This window comes from Lactuca sativa, chromosome 4 (genome assembly GCF_002870075.4).
Source record: "Lactuca sativa cultivar Salinas chromosome 4, Lsat_Salinas_v11, whole genome shotgun sequence".
Taxonomy (NCBI): domain Eukaryota; kingdom Viridiplantae; phylum Streptophyta; class Magnoliopsida; order Asterales; family Asteraceae; genus Lactuca; species Lactuca sativa.
This window is the reverse complement of record NC_056626.2, coordinates 3,082,790-3,099,069: the sequence shown is the minus strand read 5'-3', so window position 1 is coordinate 3,099,069 and position 16,280 is coordinate 3,082,790. Positions and strand designations below refer to the sequence as shown.

The 16,280-nt window shown below is 36.1% G+C and overlaps 2 protein-coding genes across 2 annotated transcripts; both read left to right on the top strand.

Annotated features, from left to right (window-relative positions):
• Positions 1 to 838: 838 nt before the first annotated feature.
• LOC111889853 (uncharacterized) lies at positions 839 to 3,326 on the top strand. Its single transcript, XM_023886011.1, has 3 exons — positions 839 to 1,235; positions 1,362 to 2,579; positions 2,704 to 3,326. Exons 1-3 carry the CDS (start codon positions 839 to 841, stop codon positions 3,324 to 3,326), a joined length of 2,238 nt encoding a protein of 745 aa, XP_023741779.1.
• A 156-nt stretch (positions 3,327 to 3,482) lies between these two features.
• LOC111889852 (uncharacterized) lies at positions 3,483 to 4,148 on the top strand. Its single transcript, XM_023886009.1, has one exon. The coding sequence runs from the start codon at positions 3,483 to 3,485 to the stop codon at positions 4,146 to 4,148; it is 666 nt and encodes a 221-aa protein (XP_023741777.1).
• The last annotated feature ends 12,132 nt before the right edge of the window (positions 4,149 to 16,280 follow it).

Sequence of the window (16,280 nt, the reverse complement as noted above, 5' to 3'; positions counted from 1 at the left end):
CAATGTTTTCATTTACGTCGATGGGTGGAAAAGTTGATTCATCCATTAATAGAGGAAAGACACCATATATATTCAGGCTTAGCGGTCAAAATTATCATAGCATCGGAAGCCTTCTCTCTTCAAATGGATGTCAACCAAGGTTTTCTCAATTGTACATATATGATACCGAAAATGAAACCTCAAATAGACAGAAATGTTTATGGTATATATTCAATTTTACTATTACTTTCTATTATCACTTTAACAATATTAATTTTATATTACTGATGTATATAATAAAATATTTTATTTATAAGGGAAGCAATCATCCTTCTACATCAACTGATGATTCAACTAATCTTCAAATTATAGAAGATTTGAAGCTTATGTTGGATTCAAATAACGAGTTGGTCAAGTGTTATAGGATGGTTAGAGATGTTTTTAATTCAAATCCTCATGCTGATCTAAAGTTACAAATTATTGGAAAAAGACAGCATGATGGAAGGACATACAACCTACCAACTGCTTCTGAGGTCGTTGCTTTAATTGTAGGAGACATTGGTGATTTTATTGATAACAGAGACATCGTTGTTCAAACTTCGTCTGGAGCTTTACGTCGTATCAGTGAATTACATCCTTCTTACCTTGCTCTACAATATCCTATGTTATTTCCATATGGTGACGATGGTTATAGAGTTGACATCCCCCATAGAGGTGTTACGTCTTCGAGCAATAGCAAGCGTCCAAACACTACAATGAGGGAATTTTTCGCTTACAGAATTCAAGATAGGGATAATTCTTTCTCATTGATTTTGAATTCAAAAAGGCTTTTTCAACAGTTTTGGTAGATGGTTATACAATGATTGAAAGCGAGAGGTTATATTACGTACGAAAGAAACAGAAAGTTCTTCGATGTGAATCTTATGAGAATTTACGTAACTTTCAACATCAGGGGAATAAGAACATTTCGGAAATTGGCCAACGTGTTATATTACATTCTTCTTTTACTGGTGGTGCACATTACATGATGCAAAACTACTTAGATGCCATGTCTCTTTGTAAGTGGTTTGGGTATCCTGATTTTTTCATAACCTTTACGTGCAATCCAAAATGGTCCGAAGTTCAAAGATTTCTTAAGGACACTACGCTTAATCCAGAGGATAGACCTGATATCCTATGTAGGTTATTTAAGATCAAACTTGATGCGTTGATTAAAGACCTACGCGAGAATTCAGTATTTGGCATGGTTCAAGCAGGTATTTAAAACTATTTATTCATACTATCCATATTATATTTTAATGTCGTGTTTTATTTAAAATATAGTTACAGTACATACATTATTTAATTTTTTATTACAAATTTGTTTATTTCGATATATGAAGTTGTGTATACAATTGAGTTTCAAAAGCGCGGTTTGCCTCACAATCATATTTGTCTATTCATGCAACCTGATTACAAGCTTCCTACCGTGGAACACATTCACCAAATTATTTCAGCTGAGATTCCCAGTATTCAACAAGATCCTGCTTTGTATTCACTTGTGAAAGAGTTCATGATTCATGGTCCATGTGGTGCTCAAAATGTCAATTGCCCTTGCATAGTGGATAACAAATGCTCTAAAAACTTCCCAAAGAATTTCTCTGAACATACTTCAATTGACGGGAATGGTTTTCCTATATATAGGAGAAAAAACGATGAATCGTTTGTAGAAAAATATGGTGTCCAGTTAGATAACAGAAATGTTGTTCCATACAACAAATATCTGTTGAAAAGATACCAAGCACACATAAATGTTGAATGGTGCAATCAGGGATCTTCTATCAAGTATTTATTCAAATATATTAATAAAGGTCCGGATAGAGCTACTGCTACTTTTGTACAAAACAACAATGGTTCTGATAAAGATGATACAGTCGATGAGATAAAAGAATACTATGATTGTAGATATCTTTCTGCATGTGAAGCATCTTGGCGAATTTATGGATACGATGTTCATTACAGGCATCCTTCAGTGATGAGACTTCCTTTTCATCTACCTAATCAACAACAAGTTGTCTACGGTGCAGATGATGATATCGATAATGTTCTTAACCAGCCTTCAGTTGCTTCTTCGATGTTCACATCTTGGATGGAGTGCAACAAAGTTTACAAACAAGCAAAAAAACTAACTTATGTTGAATTTCCAACAAAGTTTGTTTGGAAGCTTGGTTCAAAAACTTGGAAGCCAAAGGAGGTTGGATATTCGATTGGCAGAATTCATTCAGTGTCACCTAATCTTGGCGAAGCATATTTCTTAAGATTTCTTTTAAACAAAGTGAAAGGACCAACGTCATTTGAAGAAATCCGCATGGTTAATGGTGAAATATGTCCTTCATTTAGAGATGCATGTTATGCTCTCGGCCTTTTAGATGATGATAAAGAATACATCGAAACTATTAAGGAGACAAGTCAGTCTGGATCCGGTTATTACTTACGTTTCTTATTCGCTACCATGTTATTATCTCACAGCTTGTCTAGCCCAGATGTTGTGTGGGAAAATACATGGGTATACTTGTTGGATGGAATTCTTTACAATCAACAACAAAGATTAAAATCTCCAGGTACTATAATATTCTTTACTTATTTATTAAAATACATTTATAAATCAATATACAATATTAATTTATTTCAAGAACAAATTTGTTTATATATTGTTTGGTTATTATTATACCAATTTTCTTTCAGGTTTATCACTTAATGAAGATCAAATTAAGAACCTGTTTTTGTTTGAGATTGAACAAATTTTACTTCGTAACAATTCAAGTCTCAAAAAATTTACAAGGATGCCTTTGCCCGATATTGATTATGTATCCTCTTCAAACAATCGTCTTATTAGTGAGGAGCTAGATTATGACATACCAAATTTAAAGAATGAGTTTGATCGGCTTTCTATTGCATTAACATCTAAGCAACAAAACATTTTTGATGATATCATGACTGCAATAAACAATAATGAAGGAGGTATTTTCTTTGTCTATGGTTATGGTGGAATGGGTAAAACCTATCTTTGGAAGACATTATCAACCGCAGTTAGATGTAATGCTCAAATTGTTTTAAATGTTGCTTCAAGTGGGATCGCTTCTTTATTATTAACCAGTGGCAGGACAACACATTCACGGTTTATAATTCCTTTGGTTCTTACTGAGGTTTCTATTTGTTCAATATCACCAGATAGTGAACTTGCCAGTTTATTACGAAAAACCTCATTAGTCGTTTGGGATGAAGCACCCATGATTCACAAGCATGCATTTGAAGCTTTAGATCGAACTTTGAAAGATATATTTAAGTGTCATAATCCTAGAAACTAAACTTTGCCATTTGGAGGGAAAGTAATTGTTTTTGGAGGAGATTTTAGACAAATTTTGCCAGTTATCCCAAGTGGTAGTAGACAAGAAATTGTTAATGCTTCATTAAGTTCATCATATTTATGGCAACAATGCAAAGTCTATCAACTAACCAAGAATATGAGGCTAACCGTTGGAAGTGATACATCTGCTTTTCAACAGACAATGGATTTTGCAAAATGGCTTTTGGATATAGGAGAAGGGAAACTTGGTGGTTTTAATGATGGCGAAGAGATTATTGATATTCCGGATGATCTTCTAATTAATGATCCTTATGATCCTATAGGTTCGTTAATCGAGTTTGTATATCCTTCAATTCTTGAAGCTTCTAGCAATCCAGAATATTTTCAAGAAAGAGCAATACTTGCTCCAAAAAATGAAGTTTTCGGAAAAATAAATGATCGTTTGCTAGCATTATTTCCAGGAGATGAAGTTGAATATCTAAGTTCATATAAACTATGTGAATCTGAGTTTGTCCATGATCACTTTGATGCCAATTTATACTCACCTGATGTTTTAAATGGTCTTAAAGTCTCAGGTCTGCCTAATCATAAGTTAGCTTTGAAAGTCGGGGTTCCAGTTATGTTACTGAGAAACATTGATCAAAAAAATGGCTTATGTAATGGCACTAGACTACAGGTGATATCTTTGGGCAAACGTGTTATTGAGGCAGTTATCATAACTGGAAGTACTATTAGAAATCAGACCTTTATTCCAAGAATGACCGTAACACCATCTGGAAAAAAAAAATCCCATTCAAATTCCAAAGAAGACAATTTCCATTAATTGTTTGTTTTGCAATGACAATTAACAAGATCCAAGGACAATCCTTATCTAAGGCTGGTTTGTTTTTGAAAGATCCGATTTTTACACATGGTCAATTATATGTTGCCTTATCTAGAGTTCAAAGTAGAGAAGGATTAAAATTGTTAATTTTAGATAAGGATGGTAGACTTACAAATAAAACTTTTAATGTTGTTTATAAAGAAGATTTTAGAAATTTGTAAGTTGTTTGTAAAATTTTATTCCTCATAACATGTTTTCTTATTATTATTGATAAGACTTTGTTAATTTTTTTATATTATTTGATTAATAATTACAACATTTTAGTATGAACGTGTAATTAATTTCACAATCGTGGTTCCCACGGGTTATAAACTAGTGTGTGTGTATATATATATATATATATATATATATATATATATATATATATATATACCATGTATTTGAGTTTAATTTTTGGTTGGTAAAAGATATTTCTTGAAACAAATTCATTTAATAGCACAGATAGACCTCATCAATATTAAACCACACACCATAAGTACTCACCATCTTCCCATGTCATTTTCAAACTATATATAATTAAATAAATGCATATGTTACATTATTAGAAACTTGGTTGAAACATATGTTACATTATTCATACCTCCTACTTCTAAAATAGCAAGATGCAATCCATGCCCTCTTTTGTCTTCAATACATAAGTCCTTATGACAAACTTCCTCATTTAAAGTCCACTACAAAATAATGCATTGGATTAAAAAGAATAAATAATATATATTTCTATGTTTTATTATAACACTTGAAATCATACGAACAAACATATCATTTTGAGACAATAGAACAAACAACCATTATGTTTTGAAAAATAATATTGAAGAGATTATATGTCTTTTGTATGGTCTATTTCCACAATCAATTTCCAGAATTCACAATTTACATTAAATTTAAATATATATATATATATATATATATATATATATATATATATATATATATATATATATATATATATATATTCTAAAAATGATCAACAAATATTTCTTTTTGTGTGACATCCTCAATTTCACGGTCAGAAAAGACTGATTTGTTTATGCTTATTTAAAATCAGAGTATCCTTTATGAGGGATAATATTGCAGAATTTGTTCCTAAAAACATGATAATGATATTATCAAAGCATTTCCGAAGAAATATATTTTATTTATATTAAAACGTTGAGATGTCATCGTCAATACAGAAACATAAGTATAATGAAATATTACAAGCCTTACAGTAATTAAACTAGTGGCCTAATACCCATTGAATCTCCCAACATAATGTATCTTTAATATCGCTACATGTGATACAATAAACTGAGTGGGTCGGGTTGGGAAACCAGGTAAATACGTATGGTTTTCAACCCATAAAAAATATAATTAATATGTTTAATCATCAAACAATTAACCTAATTTCCCATTCCCGTTATCTTCTTTATTCTTAAGGATCTACCATAAGAATCATCTATACTGACAATACTAATTTAGGGATTTCACCATGATACTTGTCTGTAGGTTTTCTTCTATATTTATTCTTAAAGATTTATCCTAAGGACCTTCTTCTTTATTGATAATATTATTTTAGGGAGTCCACCCACAATACATGCCTATGAGTTTTTAGAGTACATCTGATGAACACATGGTTCACAAACACCTACAAGTTGCGAGCCTGCTAGCGTTCCACTGGACTGTCTAGAATAGTCTGTGATTGTCATCTATACTCTGCTAGATGACATCATCTTTAAAGTCAAGGCCTCTCATCATATATTTCAATTTTCACCTATAATCATCTTTATCATCTTTCATCTCTCATCATCTATTTCATCTTTCATCTACCCATCTTTACGCAATATATTTATAGGTATAAAAATACATATGTAGTTTAAATCAAGTAAAACATGTATAAGTCGTTCATCTAGCATAAATATTAGGAACACAGATAATAGACACATATATCATGCATTTATCTTAAATACTTCATATCTATGTGTAAGATGAAAGTAACTATGCCATCACATGTTAAAGTGATGACTTGAAACTCGAACAACGCTTCGTTTCTATCAACTATTATTAGTCTAGATTTATCATTAATTCAAAGTCTACTGACCTATATCTGATAAGGGACAACCAAGTAAGATCATATCAGATGTAGGGTCTGTTTGGCATACATATTATATTGTTTGCAAAGCCCACTTTAAACACCTCACTAAATCTAGCCTTGTCATCATCCCATTAAGTAGATAAATTAATATAACACCTTGGAAACACCGATAAATCTTGTTTATAGGTTCATAATAACGATAATGAACTTAAAGATAAGTTATACTTAAAGCACCGTAAGCATAACTCAACTTACAGATGGTTTAGCGAAAAACAGACTTTGCGCGGGCAAAACTTCTAAACCAAAAGCTATATTTCTCAGGGCTTTCTGGCTCTCCATAGATTCTCTACTAACCCTTAGGAAGTGCTAGAACAAGGCCTAGTGTGACAACCCGATATTTCAACTCTATGTAATGACCTAAAAAGTCAACTATTGTAGCTACTTTTGAAATAATGAAATTAACTTCAAAAATGAAATGTGTAAAAGTCTCTATAGGGATGTCTATTATGCTAGATAATGTGTCAAGGTTTATAGAAATACTAAGAACACTAAAAACCGAGTTATAACGAAGAAGTTATGACCATTCTAAGATTTCCGACAAAACCGGCAACACCGATTAAACGAAAAACACGAAGTTTCAATACAATAGTTTTTAGCCTTAAGTATCTAAATGAAAGTTATAGATAACCTCAAACCGTGAGCGTACATAAAAAGAATGTCCAAATCTGACTTCGTATGAGGAAGTTATGATTTTTCCAAGATTCAGGTATAGCAGTAGACAACTAAAAACTCGAAATAGAGCTCGAGATACTTTTGACCAAAACAACCTAAATGAGAATCGAAGGTCTCAACATTAGTAGCGCAACGGCGAAAAGTCTGACGAAAACGGACATCGGATGAAGAAGTTATGGATTTTTAACGGACTTTTCGTGTCCCGGCCCGTTAAAAATAAATAATTAAAAATAAAGTCAAAATTTGCCGATGAAGTCTAAACGAGAGTTGTAGATAACATTTTCAGCTACGCGTGCATATAAAGAACGTCGAAACGGAGCTCGTATGCGAAAGTTATGGATTTTACAAGTTCGGGGTCCAAAATCCGAGGCTGTCAGGCCCCCACGACGTGGCACAGCTTGGCCGCGACCCGGCAAGTGACTGAGGGCGTCCAATCAACGGAAGAGGATAAGGCTTGCTCCCCACGACGTGGCCAACCTTGGCCACGACGTGGCACACCAGAAATGCCCCTATAAATAGAACTCTTGGGGTGCCAGGTTTAGGTGCTCCATTCTTCCATCTCTCGTGCTGAAACTCTGCGGTTAAGCTCCCGAAGCCCTGGTTTTCACCTTCAAGTCCCGAAGGAAGGTTTTGTGTTCCCGAGATTCCCGAGAATCCCGAGATTTTCCCCCGTTTTCAACTCTTCCTGTCGAAGTTCTGCTCGATTCTTCTCTCGACTACTTCAAATCAACCACTTCAATCAAGTGAGTTCATACCCCCTTTCATACACTTTCAAATACTTTATAATGTACTTTTAGTACATTTCGGGGGAGAATACAAGTAAACACACGGCTATTATCGTGTGTTACATAATGTTTCACCTTGCTCATTTTTATCAAATGAATCATATGTGATTCATAACTACTATATGAAAACTCTTGTTATACTTTGCATGCACTAGATTTATACAAAGTACATAGTATCCGAAGTAACTATCATTGTTAAACCATTTTATGCATTCAAAGAACTTATGACTTATGCTTTGTCAAACATTGTGAAAAAGAATAAACTTTGCATACAAAAATACTACTTTAATACAGACTTAGTTGAGAATCCATGAGACGTTTACATCTTCAAATACTACCTTTTTGATAAAAGGTACCACTTCAAGTCCTGTCTATAACCAGAGTCTCCCGTAGGGAGAACGTGTCAAATGTGTATAGATCTATACGGGAAGTCATGATCCCGCGCCCTGACTGTTAGCTACAGTCCGTCCTTTGGGGTGACAGTTTGTCATAACGCTACGACGCCTGAAGAACGTCGCTACGGGCGTATTATGTTTTGTATGGTTATAAAACTCATCGGATATACAATTATTATAGTACTTCTGATTTATGAATGAGTAGCTATTAAAACTATTCTTCATTTAACAACTGCGATCTTCTTATAGTTTTACTATATGAAACTATGCCCCAATCATTTAAAGCATGTCAGTTGCTTCCGGTTTTTGGTCTTGGACATTAGACTGCTTGTTATTTTAGGAAAATAAGGGATTTTTTTGTATACAAAACAATCAACTAATAGGAAAATAAGGGATTTTCTTGGAAAACGCACGAACTTTGGAATGGCATTCAATTTCTCAAAACCGCTTATGAACTCACCAACTTAATTGTTGACACTTTTTCTTTGAAATAACTTGTATTCTTAGGGAACCACTAAGCAGGTTTGGAAATCAACTTTTGGGGATTAACGCGCTGACGTTAATTACTTCTTTTGAAAGATGTCTATGTATTTAACTTTTGAACATGTAACGAATACAATTATGTAGACATTTTGAAAACCTTTATATATATGGTGGTGTGTACTTTCCTTTCTATGAACTGTTATGGTACTAAATATGACGTCCTCCGCCCCTGAACGTTTCCGCCGTTCTGGTTTGGGGGTGTGACAGATTGGTATCAGAGCATTGTTTATAGGGAATTAAGTATATCAAAACCATTTTTGGTATACAACTATAAACACAACTTGGCAAAAACACTCTGAGTAAGGGTCATACTTTTGAAATTAAATTTATTTAGTTCCTGTAAAGTAGGCGTACATTCATTTCATACTAATAATAGTTTCATAAATAGATCATTATAGAAGTATTAAAAATAAGTTGTGCAGTGTTGGTACGCCTTGGGACATGTAATCGGAACTGGGAAGAATATAGCCTGATCAACTATATTTGTCCAAGAGCCAACTAACGTATGCCAAGGAGTGTCTGCAGTGGACAACAAATTTAAAACTTACCAAAAGCATACAACCATTAAACTTAAGGGTAAATTTCATATGCTTTAGCTTATAGTCAATTCTTAACCCTATTCTCGTATAGACTCAATGGCTGGATTTCATCACCCCGGTGACCCCTACTACCCCAACCAAGGTAATGGAGGATGGATCGAAGAAGATCCCGAAGAAGACGAGGAACCTATAGAGTTGGATGAAGGAGAGGATTCCGGTACAGATTTGGAGCCAGAGGTAATCAATCCACCCGCCCCACAACCTCCCGTCTATGTGAGGAATTTCCAAGGACCAACTCCAGTGTGGGGGAGTCACCTTCACCATTGGAGCCAACAACAAAGCTTACGCCCTCCCTATGGCATGTGCCGAGACTTCTACGATGTCAGAGGCGGGAGTTCAGCGGACCGAGCACTCCCAGTCATGATTGGCAAATTAGCCAACCAATGCTATCAATCCGGAGTTCAAGCCAACCGGATCCATGAGGTCAATGTGGAAGTGCAAGTGCACACTTCCGACATCCGCCGTTTGGACAAGTTGCAAGGGTATGGCCTAGACCGCACTAATGCCCTCCAAGAACAACTGAATGCCACGATCGCAGCAATAATGGAAATGAGGGAACAACAAGCCGCGTTTGATAGGCGCCTCATGGAGTCAAAACAATCAGATACGGAGTCAAGCTCCAAACACAACCCGCGCCGCAAGTAGTACTTGCCCGACTTTCGAATTTTGCTATAAGTTAGGACTTCGGCTAAAAGTATTACTGTGACATCCCCAAAATCTCGGCCAAAAAAGACCGATTTTCATTTATGCTTTTAAAATAATTTCAGAGTAAATCCTTTTAATTTGAAAGAGTTGCGGAATTTGTTCCCAAAAACAAAACATGATAAAACAATGTTTACCAAAGCATTTCATAAAAGAAATGTATTTTCATTATAAAATCAAAACTCGGGGTGTCGTGTTCCGATACAGACTAATAAGCATAAACAATAACATTACAAGTCATTCAACAAATATATATATATATATATATATATATATATATATATATATATATATATATATATATATATATATACAGACTTGTAAACAAAACAACTTGGTGGTTCATCCATCTTATGCCCTTGCGTCACTTCCTGTAATACAAATAAAACTGAGTGGGTCAGACTTGGGAGTCTGGTGAGCATATAGGGTTTTCAACCCACAATAAATAATTATATTTAATTTCCACCAACCAACAATAACCTAATTACCCATTCCCGTTATTCTCACTTTATGTCCCTAAAACAACTAACATAAGGGACCTAGTTTAAGAATATTTCATCGGGGCGACAACACATGCTTCGGGGGTTCCTCAGCAATATAAGTCAAATAAGGCAACCATGAGGGGGATGGAGTACAGCGAATGAACGTTGCTGCTGTCAGAATTTGGAGTTTTCGAACAGAAACCTAAGGAAAAGCTAATACAGACTTTTGATCGGTTCAATCATCTCCTAAGTAAGATGATAAAGCATGGAATAGAGAGGAAGTTAATTGAGTAGAAAGTAACTTTCATGAATGGACTCAGACCAGAATGGATGGCTGTAGTTTCTACTATAAAAGCGCATGAACAGTTTAAGTCTTACTCGCAAGCAAAACTTGTGGGAATACTTAAGTCCCATGAAAGTGTTGTAACCAAAGAAGCAAAAGTGGTTTTTGGTGTAGGATCGTTGGCTCTTGTCTCAAAAGCAAAAGGTATTTCAGAAGAAGAAGAAGAGTCTGATTTGTCTGAGTGTGACCTTACGTGTAAGGAGTATGCTATGATGGTCACCAATCCAAAGAAGTTTGCAAGAAGAAAATTTCCGGTCAACAAGAACCGAAACTGGTAGGGAAGTTACAGCTCTGAAAAGGTGAAGGATGAAGCAAAGATCTCTTCTCAAAAGGATGAAGACAAGAATGAGAGCAAACTTGCAGGAGACTTTGGATACGACTGCAATTACAGTCACGGCAAGAATCACTTATCCAAGGATTACATGCTGAGAAAAATGGCTGAGAAAAGAGATGGTGAAGATGATGAGGCGTACTGCATACGCAAGCTGGAAGAAATCAAGAAAAAGAAGACAACTAATAGTGCAAAAGGTACTATGAATGCTTTGATTGTGTAGGAAAATGCAGATGATGACGAGTTCGGTGGCGTAGAAGTTTGGTCAACCGAATCTGAAGATGAAAAGGTAAAAAAGCCCACTCATGGAAAGGCTTATGTAGCAAAGGAAGAAGATTCAGCTGGCAAATGCTTGATCGTCTCGGCCAGTCCATCAACCGAGAGTGCAAATGAGGAACCGAAATGACTGAAAACAAATGTTTTGCAGCAAAGCCAGTAAGTGAGCAGATCAACGACTGCGATCGGTTGATCAAAAAGGTACAATCCATCCTTGAATCACTCAAAGTTCCATTGACAAATTATGAAGAAGAATTAAATGAATTAAAATTTAAATTTTCTAACTTAAGTGGTAGTCTCATGCAAACTCGCTTAGCGAATTCTAACCTAACCGACCAACTCAGCAGGGTGTCTTCAAAGAGTGAGGAGAGAAGGATGTGGATTGAGCTAAAGGAGGCGGAGTTAATTAGAGCTAGGGATGAAAGTTTTTATTTGCAAAAAGACAATTTGAAGTTTTTAAAACAAATATATGTTTTTTGTTTAATTGCTAAGCGTTTATATACAAATATTGCTCAGTTACATTTAAGTTGTGAGATAGGAAAGAATATTCACAAAATGATTTGCCCTTTCTTGAATTTAAGGAAGACGAGATCATAGCAGAATGTGAATCAGAAGTGTCATCAGATGAAACATCCGTGTCTTACAAACTTGGACTGGACAAAATAGAAACCATCATTGATTCTAAGGAACATAAGTGTATGCTAAAAGATATTTTAGATAAAAATGATAAATTGAGAATAAAGTCAGACACTTTAAAATCATTTGACATATCCAATGCCAAATTGACCTCCGAAAATAGAATGAACCTAGATGCTACATCTGAATTTGATGAAGAAAGCGAGATGAGTGAAATCTCGGGAGAAGATGTTATTGATTGCTCTGAGTTTGTAAAAAGCAAAACTGAGAATGAGAAACCCCTCATTTCAGAAAATTTGGTTGAATTTGTTCACATGTCAAAAGACAAGCCACAAAAACTCAAGGAAAAGGCTGTGGTTTATCAAAAGGTTCAAACTTTGCCGAATCAGGTATATGCAGCTAAAGGAGTCACTTCTAGACAAACATCATAACTAAGAGTCTTGGTGGAAAAAGACAATGCAGAAGGGTGCGAAGACTTCTTCTGGTCTGCCCCTATTGACAATGCAGATGAAACCGAAGGCTTGTCTGAGCAAACTTCATGGAGGGTTAAAGGAAGATACGTCGTTGAACCCATCAACAAACCCTCAAGCTTCGAGAAACCAAGCACAAGTGGAACTAAAGAGATTCATGAAGAGCCAAATAAAGAATCGAAAGTTATAAAAAAACAACCGAAACTCAAAGAGAGAAGCCAAAAGCCAGCTTCAATATATATAAATCACAGAAGGAACTAGTTGAACAGAAACGCTTAAGAAATCAAAGATATGCAAAGAATCTGAATGAGCGAAAGAGTTACTGGCATTCCTAAAATACCAACTATGTTCCTCCTAAGAAGGTCTCAACGGACAAAGGAAAGGAAAAAGTAAAGGAAAATTTCAGCCCAAGTTCCTACTATTCCAAGTCTCAGAACCGAAAGTCAACATTCGGTCTTAAACCCAGTTTCGGTCCCAAACCCAGTTTCGGTCCAATGCAAGGCAAATTCTTTGAAGGACATCAAAGGAAAGGGCAAACTAACTTCAGATTCTAAGTTCCACACTAAGAAACCATCAACTAACCCAAGATCTCAAAAAAAATCAAATACCAATACCATCTAACAAACCGACCAATGCACTTAAGTTTAAACAAGATAAAACCAAAATCAAAGTGTATACAATTAAAAGAAAAGATCAAACGACTCTAGTAAAAAGAACATATTTGGTTGATATTTCCATTGCAATTCCGTTTTCTATGAAAAACTCACAAGGACCCAAGAGACTTTGGGTTCCTAAATCTGCTTAAATTTTCAGGTAATCAGTGACGAGCAGTTCAATGATGAATGGTATATAGATAGTGGCTGCTCGCGTCACATGACAGGAAGGAAGGAAGAGTTAAGGGAGTTTCGGTCCCTAAAAGATAGTGGGTGTGTGAAATATGGAAATAACTCTTATGGCACAATCAATGGATACGGTATGATAACAAATTGAGATTTCTCGATTCAAAAAGTGGCATATGTGGAAGGTTTGCAGCATAACCTCATTAGTGTGTCACAATTAGTTGTGGGTACTGGTCTAAAAGTATCATTTGACGATGAGGGTTCTGAAATAATTGATAAACGATCCAAGAAGGTTCTGTTGAAATCTGAACATAAGGGAGAGATGTATCCTCTAAATCTCAACCCTATACGAGGAAAACCAGCAATATGTTTGCTATCAAAGGCAAATACAGATGAAAGCTGGTTGTGGCATCGACGACTATCGCACCTGAACTTCAAAGACATCAATAAGTTGGTGCTTGGTGATCATATTCGAGGACTCCCTCTTCTCAAGTTCGACAAGGAACATCTATGTGCATCCTGTGAGATGGGTAAACAAAGCAAAAAGAGCCATCCTACAAGGATCAATACAAAGATTGTTGAAGCTCTTGAACTATTGCACATTGACTTGTGTGGACCTTCGTCCATCGAAAGCATCGGTGGTAGTAAGTACATACTTGTCATAGTAGTTGATTTTTCTCGTTTCACCTGGGTTTTCTTTCTTAAACAGAAATCTGAAGCAACTCCCAAGTTGAAGACATTTATTAAGCAGGTGGAAGTGAAATTGAAAAAGACTGTGAGAAATGTCAGGAGCGACAATGGGTTAGAGTTCAAGAATAACGAGTTTGAGGAGTTTCTAGATGATAAGGGGATCACTCACAACTTTTCAGCCTCGTATACACCACAACAGAATGATATCGTTGAAAGGCGAAATTGTTCCTTATGTGAGGCCGCAAGAACCATTCTTTGTTTTGCTTCACTTCCTTTATACTTATGGGCTGATGCTGTTGCAACTGCATGTTACACTCAAAACCGATCCTTTCTTAATAAACGATTCTCAATCACTCCTTATGAGATTTTAAAAAAATCGAAAGCCCAATGTCAAATTCTTCCATGTGTTCGGTTCAAGATGTTTCATCCTAAACTCCAAGGAGAACCGAAACAAGTTTGATGTTAAAGTTGATGAGGGCTTATTTCTTGGTTATTCACTCTCCTCAAAAGCTTACAGAGTTTTGAATAAACGATCTAAACAGATTGAAGAAACATATTACGTCACCTTTAATGACAATTACATAAGGAAAGTTCAAAGAAACGAAAGTCACTTAGGGGAAATTTTTCCTACATCAGGACAAGTCTCGGTTCCTATATCCAACTTGTTCGAGGAATACATTCGGTTATTCGATGAACTGGAGAAAGCGGCACACTCAGAGGCGAAAGTAACAGATAACAAAATTGATAATCTCCAAAAGATTATTGATGATGCTGCAAAGGAAATGAAGAGTGACATTCCCAAACCTACAGGTGATCTATCCTCTGCTGACTCTCAAATCAACAACTCAACATTCAAGGGGGAGAGTTCATCTGCACCAAGTGCAACCAAGGTATCTTTCGAGGGGGAGAATTCTACACCGTCCCCAACTAATAAAGGTACACTTGAGGGGGAGAATCCATCTCTCTCAAAGGAAGCCAACTTCGATGCTACCACTGGTTTCGCTTCGCCAGTCGAGGGGGAGAAAGAACATGCAACTGACTGTAACGCCCGTAGATCAGGGCTAGTCAATTTAGAGACAATAAGAGTCAAAAATGACTTTTTGATAGAAGATTATTTAGGATGAATAATCCTAACTAAGTTGTAGTATATGTTACAAGGTTTCCGTACATATAAAGAACGCCAAAATCCGAGTTATAACGAAGAAGTTATGACCTGTCAAAGTTTCGCGACAGAACCGGCACGACACAGCACGACGTAAAAAGTGAATTTACGTTAGAGCGATATTTAGCCTTAGCAATCTAAACGAGAATCGAAGATCTCGTTGTTGGTATCGAAGCGATAAAAAGTTAGGCGAGAACGGACGTCAAACGAAGAAGTTATGAATTTATAACGAAGTTTTCTGTCGCGGCCTATTAAAAATAAATAATAAAAATAAAAGTCAAAATTAGCCGACGGAGTCTAAACGAAAGTTGTAGAGCGTAGTCTCACCTTCGCGTGGATATAAAGAACGTCGAAAACGGAGTTCGTATGAAGAAGATATGAATTTCCGAAGTTTATTAATCATTTTGTATTTAAATTTAAAAGGAAATTCGGAAGCATTATCCGAAGGAGTCACCGGTCTGATCCGAGGTACGCGCCGCGTACTCGAGTACGCCCCGCGTACTCCGAAGTGTCGACATTCGCAGCAAGTGGCTTCGGATGACGCACGCAGTGACGTTTTTCGGACCAGTACGCCCCGCGTACTCCGAGGCTCCAGCCTCCTATAAATAAGATGCGAGGGCAGCCGACCCAATTGCCAATTTCTTCTCTTCTCTCTCCCGTTTTGCATCGTTTTGCGTGCCAGAAATACCCCGAAGCCCCGGTATTATACCCTAGCCCCGAGGCAAGTCCCGAGATCCCGAAGATCCCGAAAAGTGCGGTTCCCGAGTCGAAGCTCTGCCCGCGAGAAGTTTGATTTTCGAGGAGATCTTCCAGATCTGCTGAGGAATACTACTTCTATAAGCCGTAGTGCTGTCGGATCGTCTTCTGATCAAGTGAGTGTATACTACCTTTCATAAACACGATAATAATACAAGTATGGTTTGAGTGTATTAAGTATATTGTTGTTTATATGTGTGGGTGTGTAGTTGCTTTCTTCTAACACATCAATATGAAGTATTTGTTATGAAATACGTGCT